The sequence below is a fragment of the Pithys albifrons genome, chromosome 3 (assembly GCF_047495875.1).
Source record: "Pithys albifrons albifrons isolate INPA30051 chromosome 3, PitAlb_v1, whole genome shotgun sequence".
Taxonomy (NCBI): Eukaryota; Metazoa; Chordata; class Aves; order Passeriformes; family Thamnophilidae; genus Pithys; species Pithys albifrons.
The window spans coordinates 71,353,664-71,380,039 of NC_092460.1; the positions used below are offsets into that span (position 1 = coordinate 71,353,664).

Sequence of the window (26,376 nt, forward strand, 5' to 3'; positions counted from 1 at the left end):
TCATGTAATCATGCAGGCTCAAGTAATCCTTTCATTTTTCTGCCTACATATTAATGTATTTAAGCACTACTCTGCACAAAAAGGAGAAATGAGTTAACAAGAGATTTTCAGTACTTGGGTTTACAGGGTCCAAAACATACATAGAAGCTTGTAACTATGAAATTAAACAGCTATTTCTGTAACTACTTGGGCGATCAATTGCTGTTTGAATTTGAAATACCAATATTATCACCTCTTATATAGTAAAAGTAGGAACTCACACTATTTTACCACTAGTAATTAGTAGCTTGTCTTTGACTATATCATGAGTCAACTAAGCAAGTTTACAGGCCACAGTAGGCAAAAGCTAATAGATTTGTTTTTAATAATAATTTTAATGGATAAAAATTTGGTATGATTATAAAGAAATTTCTCCTGATGAAATATTAAATGTTTCATAAACAAAATATTTGATTTTGACATTACTGTGATGTTATGTGTCTTTTTTAGAGTCAGAAATATTTATGAATTTAAATAGGGCAATGCATAGGTAAAATGTTTTAAAAATTGCAAAACTAACAGAATGTATTCCTGCCTCATAACAAACAATTGTTGAATGACGTTTATGAAACCTTGCTCTCAAGTGACAGTTAATAAATGCATAGTTCTATTATGCATGCTAAATTCAGCATTCTGAAAACTTAAAAGCAGATAGATCAAAAACAACAGAGATAAAAAAGTCACAAAGACAAAATACAGCAACACCAGGAAACGACAGGGAAATAATTCAGACTTAAAAATTACTTATTATTTAGTAACATGTAACAACAATTTACAGAACTAAATTAGAGGCAAATCAGAGTCTTTCTGATGTTTTAGATATGCAATTTCTCTAGTGCATTTAGTTTGATCATACAGCAGAGAAAGTCACATTATGATGTCCCCTTCAAAAAATTAAAAAACCCAGTTTCTCTCTATTTCTGATTCCCGGCTACAAATATTCACGGACAATGAATGAAGAAGAACAAAAAGGTTACAATTAAATTCAACAATTAATCTATTTTAATTAAAAACCTTAAACATTTTTTCAGTATTTGGAGAAGTTAGACAGTCAATATGCAGTGTATTTCTATGTATGTTTCACATATACCAAGACCATATCTGCACTGAATTGCAAAAATATTGGATTTAATGGGATTTGTGTCCTTTACTGTAATCACTCCATTGGCTCTTTGATGTTACATACGTTTGCAGTGATGATGGAAAGAGTTGCTTCAACCATAGATTTTCACCTTTGTTTCTAAAAGGTGAAGGGCAAAACTTTTAATCAAGGAGCAGTTTATCTTTAATTAGGAAAAACATAATTAGGCATTATCATCTAATTGCCATTACTGATGGAGAAACTCATATTTTCACAAGTAGTGACCCGTGCTGTATTATGTCTCTGCTGTTTACTGCATAATAAATCGGTATTTGTGTTTGGCAGCTAGCCAGCAAAATTAAAAGGTAATCAACGGGCCTCTCTGCAGTCTGGTCATCAAAGCCTCTGGCTTCAAAGATGAGCAAATAACAAAGTCAAGTTGTGAAGTTCTAACAGAAAATTTTCTTTGGGAATAACTATATTTATCTCTTCTGTCAAGACATCAAATGATACTTGAAACAACCGTATACAAAAAGCTTTGCAAAACAGATGAGAAGAACTGTGCTATACACCTGGTCTTGAGTTAAAAAACAGTTTAATGTCTCAAGGCACCACCACGGTAGAATTTTATACCTGCAAGTAATTATCTAGTACACTATTATACAGTTAAGGTAATGTATTAATAAATAGCTTGTGCAATTTTGGGAAGCAATCTATAAAGGAATGTTAGATATACAATAGGCACGTACTATAATACAAATAAAAACCAAAATTCCTAGAAAAAGCATGCTGAGCACCTCTTGGTATAGGCTGAGTTCTTATTCTAAACACTATGTAAATATTAACTTACAAAAGGTAAAACTGAAATCTTATAGTAACGGCTTATTTAAACTGATTTTCCTGGGTTTTTGCCTCTATGTCACAGGATTACTTTTAGGGACAGAGGACTCTGGTACTGGCTGTAAGGGGCTATCTTGTTCATTCAGCTGTGCATTCAAGTTTTCAGAAGTTAGGAGAGAAGAATTAAAAACTATTTCACTTAAGTCTGATTTTATGGATACCAGATGAGGTTCTTGAAAACTTAATGGTTCTTCTAACACCTGTGTATTTTCCCGTGTCATTCCCATATCTGATGGTGACTTCCGTTTCATTCTTGTGTATGATTTGTCTAAATTTTCCATGCCTTGGTCAGTTTTCTGAAATCGCCCAAAGAACCAGATGAAGAAACCAAATAAAGCAAAAGCCAGCAAACTTGGAATAAAAGCCAGGCATTTGACATCAAGGCTAGAGCCTGTAAATCTGCTGTGCAAGAACATGTCCCCTTCGGCATAGGTCCGGTTTGTCAGAGGGTTAGTGTTATTGGATCTCCACTCCCAAGATAATTTAGTTCTATTAAGGTCTTTCAAGCTTTCTGAGTCCTTCACGGTGTAGATCTTCTGTCCAGGACCGATATACTGTCCATATTCATGAGGTTTGTAAAATATTTGGTTCTTCCACATGTTCAAATCCAAGATTAAAACAAGGAAGATAATTCCATAGTTAAACCATTTGCCTGTTTGGAAAGAGAAAGTTTGGTCATCTGATACATCCATTTTAAAAGCAGTACAAACGCAGTCATATGTAAAAGCTACACAGACAAAAAGTCCTTTTTTATTAATCTGTAAAGCAAAGCTGTAAACAAATTTCCATCATAGTCAGATTTATGCTGAATATCCCTTAGTATTTTGCAATTAGGTCTGGTCACACAATAAAATAATGTTAAAACATAACCACAACAGTATATCAATTCAGTTGACATTACAGTTTGTAGGTGATCAGTTGATTAGACCACTAGATAATGTGGTATAGATCAATAAACCTAGAAAGCACGAATTACAGGGCATTAAAAATATTCATAGGGAAATTTTCCACAAAAAGGCCATATTTGATAGAACCATTTATATTTCAGAAATGACTGGAGTGACTGAACTTTCTGAGGTAGGTAATTATGCGATTTTAAGAGTATATACTTATGTTGTTTGATATACCAACCACGGTGTGCAGACATATTCAGAGGGGGGCAATCAGATAAACTGGGATTTAGAGATATCATGGCCTTGAGAAATAGCAAGGGCTGACTGCAGACTTCAGAGTCTAGTCAGCTTTTCTTATAGTCTGTGTGCTGAGAAACTCCTGCAAGGAGTGACTTGTAGCCTAACATGAAGCTTCTGCAATACTGGAGGAGGAAACCTGTCCCATTTTATTATTTAAAATTGGTCTTTTGCATGCTTCCTCCAGGTATCCAAAAGGCATTAAAGATAACTTTATGCAATTGCAAAGTTGGCCCTGCTTTGAGTAGGGTTTTTGGAAGAGATGAACACAAGGTTTTCCTTCTAACCTGCATTTTTCTATGCATAGACAAAACAAATTATACTATTTTCATAGTCAAAGCATGTCTAACATTCCAGCTGGACATACGCTAAGATCTTGCCTGTGCAGTGATGACTGCCCACCACCCAATAACCTGGCAAATCTACTTGTCAGTATTATGTGAAAAGATGTGCATGGAGGAATGTTCCTGCTGGTGATGAATGATATTAGTCTATGCTGGAATCATATTTAAGTATGTTTCCAGTGAAAAAGAAAATTAATGTATCAAAGGCCCTATTAAATCACTTAGGCTATTGACTTGCAAAGAATCAATCAATTAGAGTTCCTGAAAATCTGTGTGTTCAAACTGCATAACTAGAATTCTCCAGGAGCATAAGGAGAGCAACTTCTTTTACTTTAGCAATTATGTTTAATAGTTTTTTTCAGTTTAGCTTAAATAGATTGAAAATTAGCAAGAATATTCATGCTCTTGCATTATTGTCACTGTCCAGAAACCAAATTGCACTGAAAAGACATTGCAGTCAATCCCATAGTTTCTGAATAACTCCTCTATCAAAGCCAAGTTGGATGGGCCTTTGAGCAAATTGATCTAACGGAAACTATTCCTGCTCATGGCAGAGGGGTTGGAATCTTTAAGGTCTTTTCCAACTGAAACCATTCTATGATTGTTCCCTGGAATTTTTTCAATATCATAATTGACTTGTTAAAGAAATCTATCACTTTGGAAGATCAGCATGACATTTTATAATATCTAAGTTTCTTAAATCAACACCAAGACACTGAAAGTGATGCTAAAACATGAAATAAAACAATAAACAATAAAATGTATCTTCAGGTTTCCTGTGGATTTTTGCCCTGCATTTCATGTTTACATCAGAATAACTCTAGTTTCTCCATCATGTCTGTCTTTCTACAGAGAGACACAGGATGTATTCTGCATAGTGAGTGTTGATAGGCTGCTGGGACAGACATATTCACTGGTCAATGCCTGTTGTCAAACAATATAATGGCTGACTTCTTGCTTTATTCTCAGCTGGGCACTAACTTACATGATACTATACCTAAACAGCATTTCTTAGGACACAATGATAGTGTCACTATTCAGATTCCCACTGCCTGAAAATGTTTTGAAAATGGTCATGGGTTCAAAAGCTATCTGGTCCTGTGTGTTTGATAGAGAGAGTGAGACCAATCTACACAGAGAACGCAGTCACATAATTCTAATTTCCTTAGGAAAAATAGGCTAAACACAAATTACGATGAAAGAAATATTAGAAGCATTATTTTTTTATCTATGGCCAGTTTGCAAGAAAAATCAATTCCTTAAGCCATATACTTTTTCCAAGGAAAATGCATCCTAGGCCCATTCAAACAAACCCCTTCCACTTCTTTTGTTATTGGCATCTTCAAAATATTATATGTGGCACATTGTATTTCTGTAGAGCCAAGTGACTCCCAGAGAGATCTGCTAGACACCAGGGATAACACGAAGGGGGAAAACTCATGCAGGACCAGAACTGCTCTTTTCCTTCAGCTAGACATTATAAGAGTGAAGATTTGTAGGGAGAAAGATCAAAATATGAAGCATAATGAAATGGAGACATTATTGAGATGGTGTTTATAAAAGGCCAAAATGCACTGTTATGGTTTTCTTGATCATCAATTTCAGCTATGACTGACAAAAGAATACTTGCAATACTGAGTTATGACATAGATCCTCTTTAGGTATGATGACATCCACTGGATTACACAGCAATCTCCTGTGTGATCACATTGTTCTAAGTGTAATTTGTGTAAAGCAAGTCACATAAGGAGTAAGATCTGAAACAGCAGCCTGCTGCTGTGAAGTTGACTAAGAAGATAGTAGAAAGCACTAAAAATGCTGAATTGCCCGAGGTCATTGACAGGTGCTTGATCTCAGGTTTTATGTAGCCTCTGTTCTACACTGTGGTTTCATAATTGTGAATTTCATTTTAAAAATGCTTCACCCTTTAAACATTAAGAATTTAAGTTGCCCACCTGATCAAAGAGATATGTTATTCCTGTTCCATAAAAAGCAGGAACTTAAAACTCACTCACTCAGCTCCTAGTCAGAGCTAGGGATACAGAAGCACAGCCCTAAGCTCCACTATTGGGATTCTTGAGTCAGTGTGGACTATACAAACATCTTAGATCCTTCAGCCCATTTAACAAAGATGAACAGCAAGCTGTATGACTAAGTGGCAGCCAGTTGTCTGACAACTGCTGCTGTTCTGTTACTGTAGATTTTCTCATAACTCCTCAAATTTCTCATTTTTAGACAATTTTTTCATCTTCTGCATCACTGCCATGCTTTCCTTTTCTTCTGAATACTGTTGTCGTCAGAAGCAAATGCTGTGTATGAGTAACAGTCTGACTATCGCCATATATGAAAGCAATGACATCTTTCTGCTTCTACCCAGAAATCCCTGTGGCCAAGGGCTGAATTAATTCCCTCAGACACAAAATGACTGTGAGGTAGTGCTGACTTGGTTACTTAGAGAAAGTATTTTCCTCTTTTCTAGAATGCAGTGTCCTCTGCTGTCTATCCATTTTCAAGACATGTACTTTACTGCTGTACTAGCAGGCATGATAAGTCTAGTTAACCAAGTAATTTTCTAGAGCAGTGATGTATTAAAGCAGCCTGAAATAAGAGTTCTGATGATGAGACTTAATATATTAACCAAAATTTAACATTTTACATGTTGATAATCTGTGTATATTAAATGATTCCCTATTACAACTTAATTTTAGCTTTTTATAATGCTTTTTATATATATAATGCTTTTTATAGCAAACTTTAACTCATATATCAATCTCAAGCTTATCTAGGAAATAAGCTTGATGAACTAGAAATCAGTCATGAGCTTTCACCTTGCACATAAACAAGCTCAAGTCTGTAGTTTTCAAAGGGTCAGAATAAATATATGATGAAGCTATAGATATTAATTTTATTCTAAAATATTTCAAGTTTCATTCCAGATGAAAAGTGGTAAGGAAAAATGGAGCCCCACACTATGAAGTCATTTAACTTGCCTTTTTACCAGTTTCTGTAGGATCAGTATCACTTTTTCTTTAAGGCTGGCTCTACTCCTGTGAAATCTGTGTGGCCAAGAATGCTGGCATATACCTGGTCCCACTTAGCTGTTCTTGGGTGGAAGGTGTATTTCTCACAGATGAAATTTGAAATGGAAGGATACGGTAAGATCAGCTCTCAAGCCTGCAAGGCTAGTCAATCAGTTCAGCAAACTGAAAAGAATTATACTCAGCCTTCAATGAAATTGCCAATGAGAGAAATGATGGGGGAAAATAGGTTGTGTCATTCAGCCATGCACTACCTAAAAAAAGACCTGGTTAATAATTGGTTTTCACAGCACTGACATTCTTACATGCTACACATCATTTAGAGAGAGACAGGAATCTGGTTTGGTGTGTTTGGAAACATGGTGCAACACCAAATTTTGTGGCAATAAAGATTCTCCAAAGGAAAAATTTGAGGGGTGTAGATAGTCAAGATTATGGGTGTCCTTGTCAGGCTGTGATGCAAACTGTGAAATGTTTTTATAGGTATTGTAGCCTACAACCAATATTTGGGGATGGAAAGTCATTCCTGGTTTTCTGAGAAATCAGGGCTGTTGAAGAGGATTGTATCCTGCTGGCTAGGGCACTCACCAGAAGGGAAACCTCAACCCTACAACAACCTCACTTATGGCAGCGTGAAAGTGCACCACAGGTCCATGCTCTGAATACCAGTCTGTACAGAACTCTGCCCAGAAACAGTATCCCCTCCCTGCTGAAGCTGAACAACTGTGCACTGCAAATTAATGCCAGGGGCCTTCTCATGTTGAAAGAGGTATGGGGGTTTTTTTCCCTTTTTCCAGAAATTCACGTTTTCACCATCTGAACAAAATTTTTGGGCAATCCCATATGCAGCATTTGGAATATATCCCAATATTCCAAGCCAGCTGCTGATTCTAGACCAGTTTTATTTTTTATGTCCACTCTAGAACAGACCATTCATTTCCCCAAAAAATGGATCTCCTGTAGAAGCCACTTCTCAGCATCCTTCCTGAGGTCAAGAAGGAATGTGAAAATTCCACTTAATAAAGCTAGATGGAAGCACCCTTGTGCTGTGCAACCATAGTCAGAGGCTAGTGTAGGAAATATTGACTTTAGACTCTTACCTTAATTGTAATTTGTTGTCTAAAACCATTCAGAGACCTCTATAAAACATTTGAAATGTTTTTCATATCTTCTGTCACACTGGTGTTATTAGCTAGATACTTGCATACAGACAGACCACTCACAGCTGATCTAAGCTGCAAATCCTCTGAGGTTTTTTTCACATCTGTGTCCACCAACAGCCTGTTTTTACCTCTAACCTTTGTATTTTTGCCCACAGGCTCCCTCAGGCTACTCTGTGTAGGCAATGCTTGGGCTGAATCTAGATACACTGCTGGTTAACTCCATGACCATGCAATGCTAGGCACTCACCAGCTATGAAAGTGATGACTTCTCCTTTGGGTGGAAGGGCACTTGGACTAGATCAGCACCCAGAAATACACTGTAAACAGCCAGAAAAATCTACCATCTGTTCTGATACCCAAATCTTAACATTTCCTATTTGAAAGTTATCTGCATACTTGACATTAGATGCTCTTAGGTTCCAGTGCTGCTATTAAAGGGTACCAGCCAGGCCCCCTAGTGCCTTTTAACCATGAAAGAATATGAAGTAGCAAAATTTACTTTTAAGATTTACAAATTTCCCTGGGTATTACAGAAACTAGGATAGACTATGTATTTTCATAAACATCAGCCTAAAAAGGAAAACACACACTTTGCAATGAACCATCTGTCAAGGGAAATCCAGATGAGCTAAGCAGATGCAGGAATTAAAGTTATTTTTGATGTTCATAGAAAAAAGCAGCTACCAAAATAGGATGAAAACATTTACTACTCTGTGGATGCTTTCTGGGAGTTCCTAGATGCAAAGAAATGTGAGTAAAATGAGATACTCAGTTGCCAGTAAAAAAAAGATATGCTTTTCATAGTAAATTTAAAATTACAGTGAAGCATATTATCTATGGGTTGGAGATGTTAATTCAATATTACTGTCAACTTAAAACATCCAGAAATCACAAGTCAAACCTAAGAAAGCATGTTATTAGTTTAAAGTAGCAATATGGGTTGAAATAATATACTTCCTACTGTTGTATATATCTGTTTATCTGCCTTTTTAGAGATTGAATTATGCAGAAACCTTTAAATTTTTTTCTCTGCAATTATTTGCTTTATTTCATGAAAGCCAAAATTCCTATGTAGTCAATGTATTCAGGAGATAAGACTTTAAGACAAAATAGAAAAAAAACCCCAAAGAAATAAAATATCCCAGCTGTCTTGACTTGTGATAAAACCAGGAAAGTTGGCAACACAGTGCATGTAACTGTGAAATCCTTCATCTGCACAGAACTTGCACAAAGCCATTAAGCACAAACCAATAGAAAAATGGCTTGAAGACCTTCCTCATCTGAATATCCCTTTCCTTAGAACTGCTTTTTTGTGGGACCATTGCTTATTAGAATAACCAGTATTGCATCGGGCTGCTTTTATTTGCAACACTCAACAGTGACGAAAAAGACTGTAAAAGAACTAATGAAGAATAAAATTGGGCAGGAAAAAGACAGCAAATGGTATTTCAGCCATGCTTTCTTTCTCTTTGCTATTTGGGAGAAAACGGTTTACAGTTTCTAAAAAACAAAACACAGGTCATAGATTTACAGTCTGGCTTTATGTATATAGCTAGTATTAAAACAAACACTGTTCCGGCCTTAGTCTTCTTTTCCTGCTTGTTACTTAAAAGAAGTCCTATTGTTAATGTTAGCATTTTGGATTCCGCGCATTAAAAGGAGTTTAAATAGTGTAGGCTTTCTGCTGTTACCACTGTCCTACCTGCATGTCATCTGCTGCAGTTGCATTCATGCGCACCACTCTCTACTCTCATTTTATATGAGATTATATTAATCTTGTTATATATGTATATATATTGAACTAGTTCTTTCCTTTATTAGCTCCTTGATTTGAGTAGAATATTACAAGTATCTACACATCCACACAGTAACTAGAGCTTGAAAATGATCCAGGATGATGCCCTAACCTAAGACAAGAACTGATGGCAAGAACAGATGGTTCAGAAAAAACTTACCCAAAGGGATATTCTTGTGCCATGTGTTACGGCTGTTTATTAGATCTCCTAAAGGGTGGCGTAGCACTGAGATACAACAGGAACTCAGTAGACTGGGTACGTGATGTGCAGTCAAATGGATTGATTTGTTTAGTGAATCTAATAAATGGATCTTATTAATGCTGAGCAGGGAAAAATTTTTCTCATCCCTCCATTCATTATCTCATCCTCATTAAAAGAATGCCTTCTCACCAGAAAATCAGACAGGACTCCAGTTCTCTCTGCAGAAGACTCTACAATGCATAAATATTGATTTCTCTTGGTTGGCCTGTTTTCAAACAGCAGCACTGCTAGCAGTTGCATTTCTGTTCCCCAATTTATGTTCTTTGCTGTTGTATATTCTTTCTTCTTCCCTGATGATCATCAATGCAAAACTGTTCTTTGTGCTTCAAACCCTTTTCTACCACCCATTAATCATATCCTGAGTTTCTGATGGCACTGCCCAGCCCATCATACCTCAGTCATTGTTCCTGCTCCTCTGTGCATCCATTCCACTACTTTTCTTTACACAAGGGCATCTGGGAACCTTATGGGACTGAGCCCCTCCAAATTCATGCTCTAGTCTTGAGAAAAAAAAACTTTTTTGTTTTCCCTGAATATCATACATATAATTCACATAATATATTTGTTGCTTAAACTCTTTTTTTCCCACTCTCCTTCCCTTTTTACTCATTTGGGAGAGAAAAATGTGTCCATCACGTACACATCCCATCTCCTTTCACCCTATACCTTCTAGTCACCGATCAAGAGTACATTTATTTCATCCTGTTCCATAAACCACCACTGGCTCTGATGGTCTCACTCAGACATGTCCCAGCCCTTCTTTCTCCTTGCTGGCTGACTGCTGTCTCTCAGCATTTCAGCAGGGCACCTACATCAAAACGTGAAAAACCTTCTATCCCTCTGTCTGTATTTCCAACTGGCTCATTTGCCTCCCCTCATTCAATAGTGAACACTTAACTTCTGCACTAATTTTATCTTCTTTACTGATTTTTAAATCTCATTTCTACCTTCTCTGCTGAAAATACCTCTTCTGAGGCCTCATTCAGTCTATCTTGACACAGCACTGGATTGTTCATTCTTTCCTCCTCAGCACATTTTCTTCCCTTGACTTTTGCTGTCTGTTGAGCTTGTGACTCATCTGCTAGCTCTTGGACCTATCTTTGTATCATCTCTGAATGCTCCTTTTATCCCTGATCCACAGGAGTTTTATAATGCTCTGTCCTTGGATGCTCTCATCTGTCTTATTCCTGTGTGGTGTCATGTGCTGTGACTGTTTATTATTACAGTTAAAGACCCCTGCCAATTCACACCTGCATTGTTCTGCTATTCATTATTATCCATCTCGTCTCAACGTAGAGAGAGGACCTATGTTCCTTCTATATAGCTTGAGGGTAAAACCAAAATATTTATCCCTATTTAACCTTCTTCTCTTTTCCATTCACTATTGTTAAAATACTGAGCCACAGTATGCAAGGATCAGGTCCTTTTTATCTATACATATCATCCTTTGAATAACTGCAATTCTATTTCATTTGAGGTTATTGAACTGTCTGCTTCTGGTTAGATGACTGATGGATATATGTTTATGAGTGGCCTTTGCCAGATGAGAATGTCCAAAGTTATGAAAAGGTATTAGCATAAATCATAACAAAGGCATCTGAAAGCATAAGAGATCCGAAGATGAAATAAGCTGCTAATTCCCCTGGAGAGCAATTTTAGATAAAAAGATCTCTGATGCTACATTAGGTATTACTTAGTGTCACACAAAGTCACTGAAATCCATGAAAAATAGCAGGTTTCTGTGATTCATAGGATGTAGGTTCCTAATTTCCTCGAGATGTTTATATATGGATGATATGGATATGGACAGATGAAGAGAGAGAAAAAAAAATCTGGGACACACACAGAAGTATAGGTTAGGCACATGGTTAAGCACATGGTGGAATATATTTATTACACAGAAGCAGTTTACTGTATGACTGTGTCACATCCTGTAAGATTACATACCTGTTATATGTATGTGATATTCCTCTTTCAATATCTTTTGGAAATAAGGTACTTTGAACTGCATGTGTGCAGAGGGCAAGCCTGGAAGATTCACTTCAACATCACCCATAAAATGTGGAAACTCCCAGTCCTGTTAAAAAAAAAAGAAGAGCCTAAATATAAGATTTCACATATTAAATATTACAATATCACTTTTAACTCAGTTCCATGTAATTCTATATTTAAAATAAAAAGTTTACTTCAGAATCCCAATATTGAACCCACTGTACCAGCTGACAGTAAAAACCAGTCTAAGGATAATATTTAATCCATTTAATAGGTTAGTAAATAGATAATATCAAACCTATTTAAAACCTTACAATACTAAGAATACCTGTACAAACCCCAGTTAGAACTGTCTTAATTTGTAATTCGATGAACAGTTTACAGGTAAGAAATGGACAAAAAAGGCCTGAGCCTTTTAAACATTACATTTATCTGTATTCTGCTTATCAACTTATAGGGTGTGTTCTATATTTGGCCTTAATGTATTTAAATAAACACTTCCTGTAACTGTAGGCCCTTCACCATGAATTAATAGAAGCAAATTTTTCTCCATGGTTGTACTTCAGCTGACAAGGCAATCCTGGAAATGTGGAAGCTCTTACCTATCATTATGCATATTTTCGTAGTACGTGGTAACCCAGCTGAGGAAGAGATGCATTTAAAGGAATTTTTCGCTTGGTTATCTGCACCCACCACCCATTTGAAAATGGGTATGATAGCATGGCTCATTAGAGGCCAAACAAACTCTAGCAAAAGTGCTAGAATCAGTGCAAATTACTGTCAGTGTCATTACTCCGTGCTCTGCAGACTGTTGGTGATCTGCTGTTAAAAACACACTGCCCCTGTTCCCATGCATACCCCTGATTTGTACCTAACAAGCTAGTGCAAAAAGCACCAGAATTACTAAAAATAAAATAAAGGAATCTGGAATGTGAAGAGCTCTGAAAATCATCCCAGCATAGCCATCTCCCCACAAGAACTAATTCCACTTTTTTATTACCAGTTTTGTAGGTATGGAAAGTTTCTTTCCAGAGTAATGGAAAAAATAAATATTCAAAACTAAGAATAATCTACTAAAGTGGGAGGAGCTGTTGACTCCCTCAAAGGCAGAAGAGGCCCTGCAGACAGACTTTGGTAAATTAGAGGGCTGGACAAACACCATGAAGTTTGTTAAAGGCAAGTACTGGATTCTGCACCTGGGATGGGACAATCCTGGATGTTCTTACAGACTGAGACACTGGAGAGCAACACCACAGAAAGAGACCTGGAGGTCCTGGTCAATGGCAAGCTGAATATGAGTCAGCAGTGTCCTGGCAGCTAGGAGAGCCAACCATATCCTGGGAGCCATCAGGCAAAGCATCACCAGCTGGTCGACGGAGGGGATTGTCCCACTCTGCTGTGCACTGGGGTGGCCTCACCTTGAATATCGTGTGCAGTTTTGGGCACCACGATATAAGAAAGATATTAAGGTATTGGAGAGTGTCCAAAGGAAGGCAATGAAGATGGTGAAGGGCCTTGGAGGAGAAGCTACATGAGAAATGGCTGAGGTCGCTTTGTCTATTCAGCCTGGAAAAGAGGAGACTGAGGGGAGATCTCACTGCAGTTACAACTTCCTCGTGAGGAGAAGAGGAGGGGCAGGCACTGATCTCTTCTCTGTGGTGACCAGTGACAGGACGTGAGGTAATGGCCTGAAGCTGTGTCAGGGCAGGTTTAGGATGAATATTAGGAAAAGGTTCGTCATCCAGAGGGTTGTTGAACACTGGAACAGGCTCCCCAGGGAAGTGGTCAGAGCACCATGCCTTACAGAGTTCAAGAAGCATTTGGACAATGCACTCAGGCACATGATGGGACTCTTGGGGTTTTCCTGTGCAGGGCTAGGAGCTGGACTTGGATGATCCTTGTAGATCCCTTCAACTTCACAATAGTCTATGATTAGATGATCTCTGAAAGATAAATCACTATCTATAACTTCCAAGAACTGCTAAGCTCTCCAACACTGTCTAAAATGGAAATGAAATGGAAGAATTTTATCACAGGGAATAGAATGGCCCAAACACTAACAGCAGCTGATTTGTGCTAACTCTTGTGACACTGAGTAAAATGGATTAACAGGAGTGCAAGCAAATAAAAAAACCCTCATACTTTTTACCTGGCTCTTAATGTTCAGAGTGACACAGAAAGTGCCAATTTAGAGATGTTGCAGATAAGAGAAATAAGGATGCTCTCCTTTTGCCTTATCTCTAATGCAAGACATGCACTCCTGGTCATCACATATGGTAATACCTGCCCAGTTTCACAGTCCCTTACCCTGCATCTGCATCTGGCAGGTGCTAGACATTCAAAAAATGCCCAAAGATAAAAATTCTATGTGTGTACACTTTCAGTTCACAGTATCCAATATAACTCTCTCGACTGGTGTCTCATGATAAGTCATACATACTCTTACTTAGGAATAAATAGAAAGAAATACATTACATATTTCTGAAGATAAATGAAGGGAGAGCTGTGGACTCTGCATTGAAATAAGCAAACTTGGGACTATAAATCTGGCCTTCTGCTCCTGCCTTGCCCCAAGGCTCCTACTGTGCCTTTGGTTGATTTACAGATAAAATTCCACCATGCAGAATTTTGTATTGAACTGTGTCTTTGCATTTGAGTTTTTTATCAAAATGTTTTTTTCTGATCTGGATGAATTTTATCTGATAATAACATTTTCTACATGTATGCCCCACACTGTGTAAAGCACGCCTAAATTGTATCATGACCCCTATTACCCTGCAAGGCTGTAATAGGGTGTTGCCAATAACTATAGAGAGACAGGCACAGACTAGTGCTGGAGATCTCACAGCTATAAAAAACTCACTGGTGTTCAGCTAAAGAAATGCAGTTCTGGGCTGAGAAAAACTGCTTTTCAGGGTAACAAGAAGAGCAAACAAATATCTAACATATGTGAATGGCATTGTGTACAGTAAACTTGGCAGTAACATGGAGCTTCAGATTGAGGAAGAACCAGTAAGGTCTAAAAGTGTGTTAACACACATAAAAACGGCCCTAAGAAGATCCTAGTGTAAGGAAAAAGAACCCATCATGATGAACATCATATCCTTCCGAGCAAAGGACTCCAGATGACAATAACATGCCATAATGCCCCCACTGAAACCCACCAGACTGAAACTATCCATTTCAGGACCCACAGGAGCAGAGGAAGGGTGGGTAAAGAATCAGGAAAAGCTGTAGAAGCTAAGATGTGTCTGTACAGCAAGTTTTACAACATTATTATTATTATTATTATTATTATTATTATTAACATTTTTCTGCACAAAAGTCTTATTTTCTGTAATAATCAGATCTCAACTAACAATGATTCTTGGATTACACTGTTAAAATTTAATACTAATAATACATTCTTGGGTTTATATATAAAGGTGTTCCTTCCTTGCCCATAAATAACTTATTTGAATGTAACACCTTTACCAGTATGATTAGAAAATCTGTTCTTTAAGAACAGTTCCACTGAAATTACAGAAATAAAATTAAAAATTTTTAAAAACTCAACAAAATAAACCAAAACACAATAGAATGTATTGAAAATCAATTTTTGTTTTAAAAAAAGAAACTGAAATAATGAGTTAAACCTCCTGAATTCTGTGGAAGTCACTACAGCTGCAGCACTTAGGAGAATGAAGGTTCAAGTTAGGTGATTAAATAGTCTTCAGGCTTCATTTGACTCACAGCTTTAGTAAGTGTGAGTGATTACTGTCCATGCAGACACATAGCAATAGTATTACTATTGTGCTGCAGAAAAGCTGACTATTATCTTTTTGGGCTAATGCAGTATCAGGTTGTCAGATCCAAACCCAAAAATGTGGCCATTTTACTATCTAGATTGCAAAAAAATGTTAAAATCTTCAGGCTCTGTTAGAATTGATTTTTTCCTTACTGACAAGTAAAAGACAACTTAATTTCAGCAATATCCAGACAAACTGTTTTTCTGAGAAATCAAGGTGCCTATTGGTATGATCAACCTCATTTATTAATAGGTTCACTAATATTGCAAACGTACAAGCCCATAAATACAAACATTTCCCACTCTGGAACATAGCTCAGGCTTGCATCATTCTTCCCTACTCTGTGGTCTCTGATATCAGCCTGTGCTCACCTCTAGGACAAGAGTGCCAAGTGCTATGTTCTTTAAGTTCTCAGCTCATAATTATGCAAAGTTCACTTGAGCAGCTTTAGTCCTTATCACTGAGATGCCTGTACTCTGTCAATTTGGGGATCTCACTAGGAACTGGGCCAAAATACCATATTTAGAATGTATTCCTACTTGCAGAATTTGAAAAGCCCTGTAACCATACTGTTAGCTCATATATGTACCTCTCATACTGCATGAACAGATTGTTTCTTCTTTAAATCCATTAAGAATTAGATTTCTAATATTCATCTACTTCAGTGGTTTCCAACTGAGGGTGAGGGATGGCACTGCAGCACACATCTATGTATGTATGAAAAAGAAGTCAACCTGGAACCAGAAAGCTTAAATCAGCAGCACAGAGGTCTCTAACCTTACCAGTAAGCTCTGTGGCATGTGCAAATCAAATGAGGTTATTGCTTCATTTTACTCTAGTCATGAGGAAAGGGTAGCCAGGGGATGAACTGAACATCACTGAGGGATTCATCCTAGTGTCGCATTGGGCAAAGGGAGCACCTCTGAGTTCCATCAGCTGCCTCATTAAATGCAGAAGCACGATAAAAACCCGAGGAGGTCATGGTATTTTGATTCTCTTCCCTCTGCTTTTAGATACCCATGCCAAACAAGTGCATAATGCCAGGTGTTGGTTTAAGATCCTAAAATGGAGCTGGCAGCATCAATTTGGTATTTCTTTAAGTAAAGATATTTTTTAAAATGGTAACTGAGCACCAAAGCCAAACTTTCTGATATGATCTGGCCCTTTTCTGACATCATCTGAAGAAAAGAGAAGGCATTTTCTGGGCAGCCTGTCCTGACCCCAAGCCAGGACACACAGCTGCTCAGGGGCATGCTGGCAATGCCCACTGTCCTGGCTGGCTGCAGGATCGCTCCCTGGCAGTATTTGTTGCAGGTTCTGGGCCGTGCCTCCTAAGTCCAGAGGACCGGTACCAATAAGCCAGGATCCTTAGCAGTCTGGGAGGGGAGTGCTAGGCCCCAGCAAACCATATCCATTACTTTCATGTACACACAACTCTACCTCCCTTAGCCACCAGCCCCTTTCCACCCAGGGAAAAGTGCCACAGAGAAGGTAGGACTGCGATTTAAAAGCACTGATGACTTACGGTAGACAAACATGCCATATGTTCATCTCTCCTCCTGTTTGAATGTAGTTCATAGGGTGTTTGGTACACAGTAAATATGAAATAACACTAAAAATAATATAAACATCGTACAGATATAATCAGGAAAGACAACAAATGCACACTGAATATTTCTGCTTTAAGTAGTTATGATATATGCTACATTTAATGCTAGAAGCACACTTGTCCTTTAAATGTCTCAGAATAATAAATAAACAAAACCAGTGCAAGAACTGAGAAAATGCATATACGAATAGGTATATGTGTTTCAGGAACTACCTATAGCATTATTTATTTATTTATTAAAACCGTTGAGGTGAAGACTGCTTTCAGATATCTTTGCATCTCAGAACAGAGCAGAGAGGCAGACAGCTAGAGGAAATTTAAGGTGAGGCTATGGTTCTATATGCTTTTGAGTGTTTGAAGTAAGAAATGAACAGCTGGAATTCAGAGACAAAGGTTCCTCTGTGGTTATCTCTAACTTCATTGCAGTGCTGCAACTTGTAGTGATCTCTGCAGCTGAGATCTCTGCAGCTGTGAGCTGCTAAAGTGCAAACATGATTATAATGTTGCATTCAAAAATATATGAGAAGTCAGTAGCCATGACTAGACTCACTTTCATGCCTAAGAGATCAAACTTAGCACTCAGCTTCTGGCCTTCTGTTCTTTGCCAATACCTTATTTAAAGAGGAAGAAAGTTTGATAGACTTTGTTGGTTTTTGCCCTTGTTAAATGAAAAATATACATCTACTCTTAATATTACCACTTATAGACTTGAATGACTTCAGTGGGGCTATTTAGCTCCCGCAATGGAAGATAACATTCTTCAAAAGACTTCCTTCTTCATGTTTGTGCTATCAGTGCTAATCTATTCATAGTTTTCAAGTCCAGAAAATTTTATTTGATCTTCTCATGTGTTTTTGCTTCACCTGCCTGGACTGTTACCAGCAATAAAATCACAAAACCCCATCAAGAACCATGGCACCAAGTCCCTAACTGCAGACACTGCTTGACCTTTTATTGGTTAGTCTTGATTCAAAGAATTAAAAATATGGAAGAATCACTGTAATGGTGAAAAAATGCTTCCAGCTGAGCTCCAACCTGCTGAGGCAGAAGACTGAAAACACATTCCAGGATCAAACAATGATATAGAAAGGCTATGCCTCCACTATAAGGCATGAACATATAAACAATGCTATTGTCGTTCTCCATCATCTTTGTGCTCTTCCCTCTTCAGTCTTTGCTTAGCTTCTTCAAGCTCTTGGCTTTTCTCTAGAAAGACCACTGCAAATCTTGTTAATTTTCTCTCTTGTTTGAGAAAATTATAATAAGACAGCAATAACTCCCTCCTTGAAAGTGAAAGCAGTAATGCATGCTTGGCCTTGAATGACCCTTTCCATTAAAAAGTCATTACAGAATCCTTCAGGCTATTATCCATTTCTGGTTATTTAAATGCAACAATTCCCAGGCCACACAGGACCCAAACAAGCTTTTTGCACTCTGCACTCTTTCAATCTGAATTTAGACATTAATGCATTTTGAGCATAGACAAAGCTGTGCATGCCCATATTCTCCATACAGTGCCTCTTGTTACTGAACTATCTGAATTGGTATTTAGCCTTTTCACAAGAAGTTCAAAGTAATGTCAATATTTCAGTCTACCTAAAATAAGAATTGCTTGCATTTCATGGAAAGTCCCATATCCATGCCACTTACTGGCAGATTACTGATTCATGATAGATGGCACCTCCCGTCTCTCTCTCCTGTAACTATAGCTTGCGTATTTTGTTCTGTTCACTCCTTACAACCTCGTAGTGCCTTAATACTGTAGATCTGCTCTGCATAACATATCACAGATATGGAAATTTCTACCAAACCCCAAAGCTAAAATGTTTACCGAGGCTCCCATCATCTGCTGTTCAGTTACATCAGCACCCTTCCCTCTGGCCTTCACAAATGCAGTTAATCTCAAAAAATACAGAAATGATTCTGCAAAGATCATTCTCCTAGTCCATTTCTTTGACCATAACAATTTTCTCTTTCATCCAATAAAATACAGGCATGCCCTTTTATATTCAAATTCCTTCAGATCATTCAGTACTCTAGGTACAGACTGTCTTTATAACAGCTGCTCCTTCAATCAGTCTATAAATTCAGTCTATGATTTTTTTCTCTATTTAAAGAATTTTTCCCCTGAGCAGTTTCCCATCAGCTGCAGAGCTCTACACTTTCATTCTTTTTTATACTTCTTTTTTTGCTATGAGAAAACATTAGGATGTCATGCATTAGGTATCATGGATTACCAATCATCCTGACCAATAAAGTCACTATTGCTTGTACCCACCTGCTTAACCAGTCATAACTCTTAGATTTTCTTTAGCAATGAAATTCTCTAGGACCAGTGTTGTATTTTGGCTGTCTTTGAGCATCATCTAGCACAATACTGCTCCAGTCCTTAATGACCATTGCCAGTTTCTTGATAGGACAAATATTGCAAGTAGTGTGAAGAATTAATGGCTATCCATTTCTCCTCTTACATTAGGAACAAATAGTGTTTTAAAAAATCAAGCCAGCTCACAAGAAAGGATGGGCACTAGAAGATCTCACACCTTGAGACATGAGTGACCAGGAACAACAGTGATCACTGCTTCCTGCTGAGGGTATGAACTGTTCTGTCTTACAACTATCCTTTGAGTTCTAACTGCTTATAAGTGTCAACCAGAAGCAAGGTGAAACCACTTTATCCATTCCCAAGAAGCAGCAACCTTTGTGCATTCCCAGAATGTCCTAGGAGCACGTCTACCATCAGGCAAATGTGAGGTCTTATATATCTAAGTGACACTCTGAGGTTCCTCCTCATTGTAACTCACTCTCACTAGCTGAATAGCTATTCACAACTGCTGAAAATGCTGATATAAAAAAAACCAAACCCAAACTGCTCAAAAGTAAGTGTTCTTTGATTTTTTTCTCTGAGTTTCTCCAATTTTTGTAAGCTTTTACTGTCTCACTCATGTCTGACCTCAGTGGAGTTAAATAGCTATCAGGTAATTTGTCTGGATGAGAAACAGCAGTGAGAACTTTTCCAGTTAAATCCTCAGCCGGTTAAGCTGCTAAGTGAAGTGGCAATGTTACAATATTATGTATCTGTAAAAGATAAATCAGCTTCAGCAAAGCAACTTTTTCCCTACTTAAAACTTCCCTAAACCACCAGCAAGTAAGTTGTAATGGTTTTTCTAACTATCTCAATGACACACTTTATGAAAGCCAGTTCTGTGGTGAATAGGAGAAATGAATATTCACTAATAATAAACAATACTTATTTACAGATTTACCGAGACTACAGCCTGCTGTCAAGGGAAATCACTACACAAGAGCCAATCTTTCTGGTACCTTAGAAACCCAAACATCTGACTATGATATGGAGAATAAAAATAAATTTAAAATACATTGTTACATAACTATCTTCAACAATATGAGTACATTTCATCAGCACATGCATTAATACACATACCACTGCATTGTGGGAAATACACCCACATTGCATTTGAACAGTAATATGATATCTGGAGCATTTCAGGATTTGTAAACTGTAATGCCATTTGTACCTATTTGAGAACAGTAAGCTCTACTTAGAGTTCTGAAGTCATTTTGCATTAAGGCAACTGTTTCCAGCTAATTTCAGCTGCATTAAAATATATATTGCTCCTTCTCTTTCCAAATACCCACATACATGAATTTCCTTGTTGCTGATATTCAAATCTTAATGGTGTTTTTTAAGTAATGCCTAAATCCAGGAAGAGATATTGGCAGTAAAATACCTGAGCAGATATTTCCTTGCTGTAAGCTTTGTGACTTAATAACAACGGTGTTATAAAAATAAAGACTATGTGGAGCAAGTGGATTACTGTATGTTCCTCACTGTAGATGGAAAGTAAATCAGCTGCCTCAATGTTAGAACTGGATGACTGAGGACCATTCTGTTCTAGACAAAATTCCTTCCAATCATAAGTGCTCTGAAGAGTTTTACCATCACCTGTTTTGAATTCCCCAAATTTGGGTCAGGTTACAAACAAAACTATAATCTTGCCCTGAAGTGGCAGGTTTTGACCAACAGTCTCAGTTTGAAGCTTTCAACCAACTTGTTTTGGTTTAGCTGTAACTGTAAATTACACATGTGCTGTGATTAAGATAGTCAAAGAGCAATATTAATCTTCTACTGAAGAAAAAACTAGGATTATATGCTGCATTTGACTGATACTGAAAAAACCAAAAGATTAAGAGGAAGACATGAAGTAAAAACACTGGATGCATATGGAACACTGGGAAAAATGTGTCTCATGAACTTAAATGTGGGGTTTGTAAACTAATCAATATAAATTCCCTTTCCCCTAAAAAAGGTAGTAACTTTTTCCAAAATTATTTTCCTTCTTATGTCTTATGTTAATTAATATACCATTTTTAATATACAAGGAAAGATAAAGGAAACAGTGTGCAAATATTGAAAGAAGAAAGGCTGACTTTGCAAAATATGGCTATCTGGACTTGATTTTTTGTTTCAGGGACAAGAGTAATATGGAATATACTTGGTCTTCCCAGCTTCCTCTTTCATTTTTTAGTTGAAGTTCAAATAACTTTCTGTGTCCTGAGTTTTAGCCTGCTAATAGGATTAGCAGTGGTAGCATACTGTTAGCAAACAAAACCTAGTTTCCTGAAGGTAACTTATCCCATTCCTGAACCCCATCTCCAGGATTTGGGAAGGGTTCTCCCCACGTGGGTGTGCCCTTCCAGCCTGTGCAGTGGATTTTTTAGGTGGGGCACAGCATGTGCAGAACTGGCCCCACCATTTACTCCTGAGGTCCGAGCAAGCTTGGACAGTGATAGTGAAGTGCTCGGGACTGTCTCCAGCACCTGGTACTAACCAGGGCTGACCCTGTTGAGCATCCGAGATCTGACGGGATCGGATGGCAGGGAGACATTGAACTGCCAGGGGACGGTCTCCACTGAGACTTGAACTCACGACCTTGGGATTCGGAGTACGGAGTACTCTCCATTACACCATGGGACTGCCCCACGCATCTGGGTAGCAAATGAGGAAATACATAAAGCTTAGAAGGCATGCACGTGAAAATAAAATCATCTCTGCTGGCATATCAGTATTCTAGAATATCTTTTTTTCAAACACATCAATAATGTAGAAACTAAAAGAAAATGGATATATGCTATATGGGCATTTATTTTGCCCACACTTATTTACATTATAAATGCTTCCAAATCAGTCCTTACCATTTATTGTGTGGATTAGATTGCCATTCACCAGAATGGGAACGAGCACATATCTAGATCCCTCATAGCCACCTACTTTCAGGGGATCTGTGTTTCAAGCTGAAGAACACTTTGCGTGTTTTAGTTGAGTCCCACTCCAGAAGCCTGATGAGCAACTCCCACCTTGTCAGTACATGCTACAAAGCAGATGTCCTTTCTCACACTAAAGTTCTTCAGAAGCCCTAACTGGCAACAATGTCTGATCTGATATCCTCTGAATATCTTTTCTGTATTTGTCATGATTTACCTACTTTTTTTTCCATTAACCATAATTTTAATAACTACACGAGACAGTTTCTCTTGACCCTTTCACCTGGTCAGGAGGCTGAACAGCAGAACACTCCCCCAGTTGCTCTGGTGAGGTGCCTCCTCATCAAATGGGAGCATTGTCCTTTGTTCCCTCAAATTAAAATTTAGTACAAACTGATGCCGTGAGAGAACCCAAAAACAGGACTCCAAGCCAAGTTAATGTGGGATGGGATAAAAAGTTAGATTCTTTAATATCAGGCTAAGTGCCCACAGGAATACCAATATCTTTTTCAACAGAATTTGAATGGAATGACCCACTCTTCTCATAGAAATAGATTGGAAAAGTTCCAGAAAAGTACAAATCCATGAAAACAAAAGAAAGAAACCTTCTTAACTGTGCTGATATGAAATCCAGTCTCAGTTCAGTGCATGAGGCATAGACGAACAACACAGAGCTTCTAAATTCAGCAACAATGGACACAGAAAACTATGTTTGACCACAGAACTGAAACTGCCAGCTTTAGATCCTCAGCAGCTTGTGGTGCCCAGAGCAGGGTTTGCATTAAAGAAGAGACCAAGATGATGAACAGGAACTGGATCTTCATCAACCATCTAGATAAGGATAAAGGAATATGAAACAAAGGTGCTACCTCCAGTTTAGCACAAGAGACTGTGAAAGATAAAACAAGAGGTTCTCACACCAGTAGTGGTACCATCTTAGATGGTTTCTGGTGACTACAGAACGCAGCACTGGATCAAGGCCTCAGAGTCATGTGTAGTGTGTTTTTATAAATGAATCTAATATTAAATTCCAACTGTGTTATTCTATTACATTAAATAGTTTACCAATTTCTAAAAAAACCCCATTAATTACAAATAAATTTACTAAACCAGATACCAAACACACTCATTGTCATCAACACACAGAAGTAAAATTATAGGAAAATCCAGTTGTTCTGAACTGCTGTAAGATCTTTGTCATAAGACACCCTTATTTCATTGTATTGTACATCATTTGACTAAAGGGATGTTGAGAAGAATAAGAAAACAATAGTGTCCCTATGTAAGTACAGGTCTACTAGTTTTATTTTCAGTAATAGTAAGAGGCTACATAATACTAGTGTGCTGCTGACATTATTATACTCTGTCTTACTATAGTTCAGTGGCATGAAATATCCTCTTGTTAGAGAGAGTGTACGTCACTTAATAGTTGTAGAAAATATCTGCTTAAGCTCTTTCCTTCCCACCTGTCCTCCTCTCTCCAAAAATCCATTCATTTCTTATCCCTTGAGGAAATCATGCTAGTACTCTATGTTATACATACATAAATTACCTCCTTTATAGAAATGAACAAAATCATAACCCAAAAATATAGCCTTCAATGTGAATAAAAATTAGGGAAGATAACTCTTCTCTACAGACTCCTCTCTGACCCCAATGCAAAAGCTCACTTCCTGAGCATGGGAGAGGAAAAATGCAATTTCAGCTTTTTATACTAGAGCAATATATCTGCCTTTGCCAAGCACATGCAGAAAACATGAAGTTCATCCTAAAACGTTTTCAGTGTTTAGAAACCTCCTGGGAGAACTTGTCAAAAACACAGCGAACCAAGTTCTAATTGCACAAACTCACCCTGGTCTTGACAAACACAATTGCTTGGTCTGAATTTCAAAACTCTTCCTCTTAAAATCCTTGGGAGAGAAGAGAATGTTATTGTGGTGTCTTCTTAAATCTCAGACAAAATCAGAGGCTGGTGGTATGCAACAAATCAAAGTGTTCTGGTGAGATTCAAATCTAAATATAGCAACTATGCTGATCACTTGGAAAGGCTGAATTACTATTCAAAAAAGATGAGACAGGGTGGACAACCTCAAAAGATTTGAAAATTCAGTGTAGATAAGAAACCATTTATACAGAACTTGTCAGAAGCTTATCCAAACTAATAGATGCTTCTGAAGGATGCCCTCCTGCGACCGTTGCAGTCAGTCTTTACTTTTGATCTGCAAGAAATTTCCCCCCTTGCTGCTGATGCTACTTTTGGAAGACAACATGTTAATTTCCATCCACAGAGATTTTTCTTTGAGGAAAACTGCAAGTGCCTCATGAGTCCATCGTTTTGTAGGGGAAGGTGGTCTCATACTATCTGTTGCCTTAGAAATTTGGTGCTCTCACCCAATCACATAACCTTACATCTCTGTAAGCTTTGCCACCAACATTAGTACTTACATGCTTTTCCCCTTACTGTCTTTTCTTCCATAATTTTCTCCTTAATATCTACCAGTGATAGACCTAATTCAGAAGTTCATTTTTTTAATTTTAAAAACTTTCCTGACAAAATTTTTGGGAAATGATATGTTGCACTTTCTCAGAGACACTGTTATGAGGAGAGTAAGCAGATACAGTATCCTGCCTGCAGATAAATGCATTGCTTCCAAACTTCCAAGTGTAACTCCAAAACTATTAATTACTGCCATCAGTGAATGAAGGGACCTACATTACAGCAGCTGAGTGATTACTCTGTCACTGTGATTAATAGACCAGGTGGGATTTTAAAGAAAGGTTCTGCGTGTGTATATGCAGGCAGAGGAGAAGTAGATGCTTGTGGTTTTGGGGGGAGTTCCAGTTTAACTAGTCAAAGCCACATAATGGACACAGTTACTGAAACATTCTGGATGGGAAAATACAGAATTCCAGCATTGTTTTCAATAGTGTAAAGAAATGCTAAATCAATTTTCTCATCAGAGGAGCTGTTTTTAGAGCAATTCACCAAGTCAAGATAATGAATGAGCTAGTCTTTCACAGTGTTCCTCAAGGAGGAATTATCCCAAATGATATGGTTACTTAATACGAACATTTATAAAGGGACAGTCATTAAGTGAATTATTACATAACTTAATTCAACTTTCAGTTTATAGCGGCACTTCTATCTTTTTTCATTCAGTGATAAAAAAGGCATCAATTATAATTCTCCTAACATGTCTACAGAACAAATGTCTGCTACTAAAGTTGCTGTCCTCACTCAAACATATAATTATACATCTGAGGGCCCTGGGCAATCTACATTTACCAAAATAATGAATAGATAAAAACTGCACACTTAAATGTAGCAGTTTAGGTATATGAGAAATGCACTACAAAATATTGTCCTAGTTCAGCTGGAGGGACCAGCTAACCCTGTGTGGTGGTGATCAAACCTGTGTATTCCACCCCCTCTATTCATTCCCCAAGGACAATGGGCCATTAGCAGCAGCTGCCCAGGGAGCCATTATCACTTCACACCCAGCCTGAGGGGGGCGGAGCTGCTAATGGGCCATCAACAGCTCAACAACCCCTGGCTCCCAGAGTTAATCACCCATTGTGTGAGTCCCCGCCCAGGGGGAGGGACTGAGTGCTCCCTGAGGGCACATAAGTGGTGGGTAAGAAGACCTCAGAACCTTCTTGTCGGATCCAGAGCAGCAGCAGGACCTTGACAGGAGGAGATCACCGCTCTCGCCCAGACCACAGCCCTCGCCTGCACCAACAGGTTTTTCTTTTCCTTTTGCTCTGGACTTGGGGGAGCCACAGGGGTCTCAGCACAAGGGCAAACAAACCCCCTTGGGTTTGTGCCCCAGGACACTGGGTTATATTGCTGGGGTATTGTGAGTTGAAAGCAATTTCCCTTGTGTATCAG

At 38.0% G+C, this 26,376-nt stretch overlaps 1 protein-coding gene across 1 annotated transcript in view; it reads right to left on the reverse strand.

Moving 5' to 3' along the window:
• Window positions 1–500: 500 nt before the first annotated feature.
• TMEM117 (transmembrane protein 117) overlaps window positions 501–26,376 on the reverse strand; it is a 213,999-nt gene continuing 188,123 nt past the window's right edge. The window contains exons 7-8 of the mRNA XM_071549985.1: window positions 11,760–11,889; window positions 501–2,672 (exon numbers count right to left, since the gene is read on the reverse strand). Of these exons, the coding sequence (XP_071406086.1) occupies window positions 2,035–2,672; window positions 11,760–11,889 (768 nt within the window). The 3' untranslated portion in view covers window positions 501–2,034. The remainder of the gene's footprint in view (window positions 2,673–11,759; window positions 11,890–26,376) is intronic.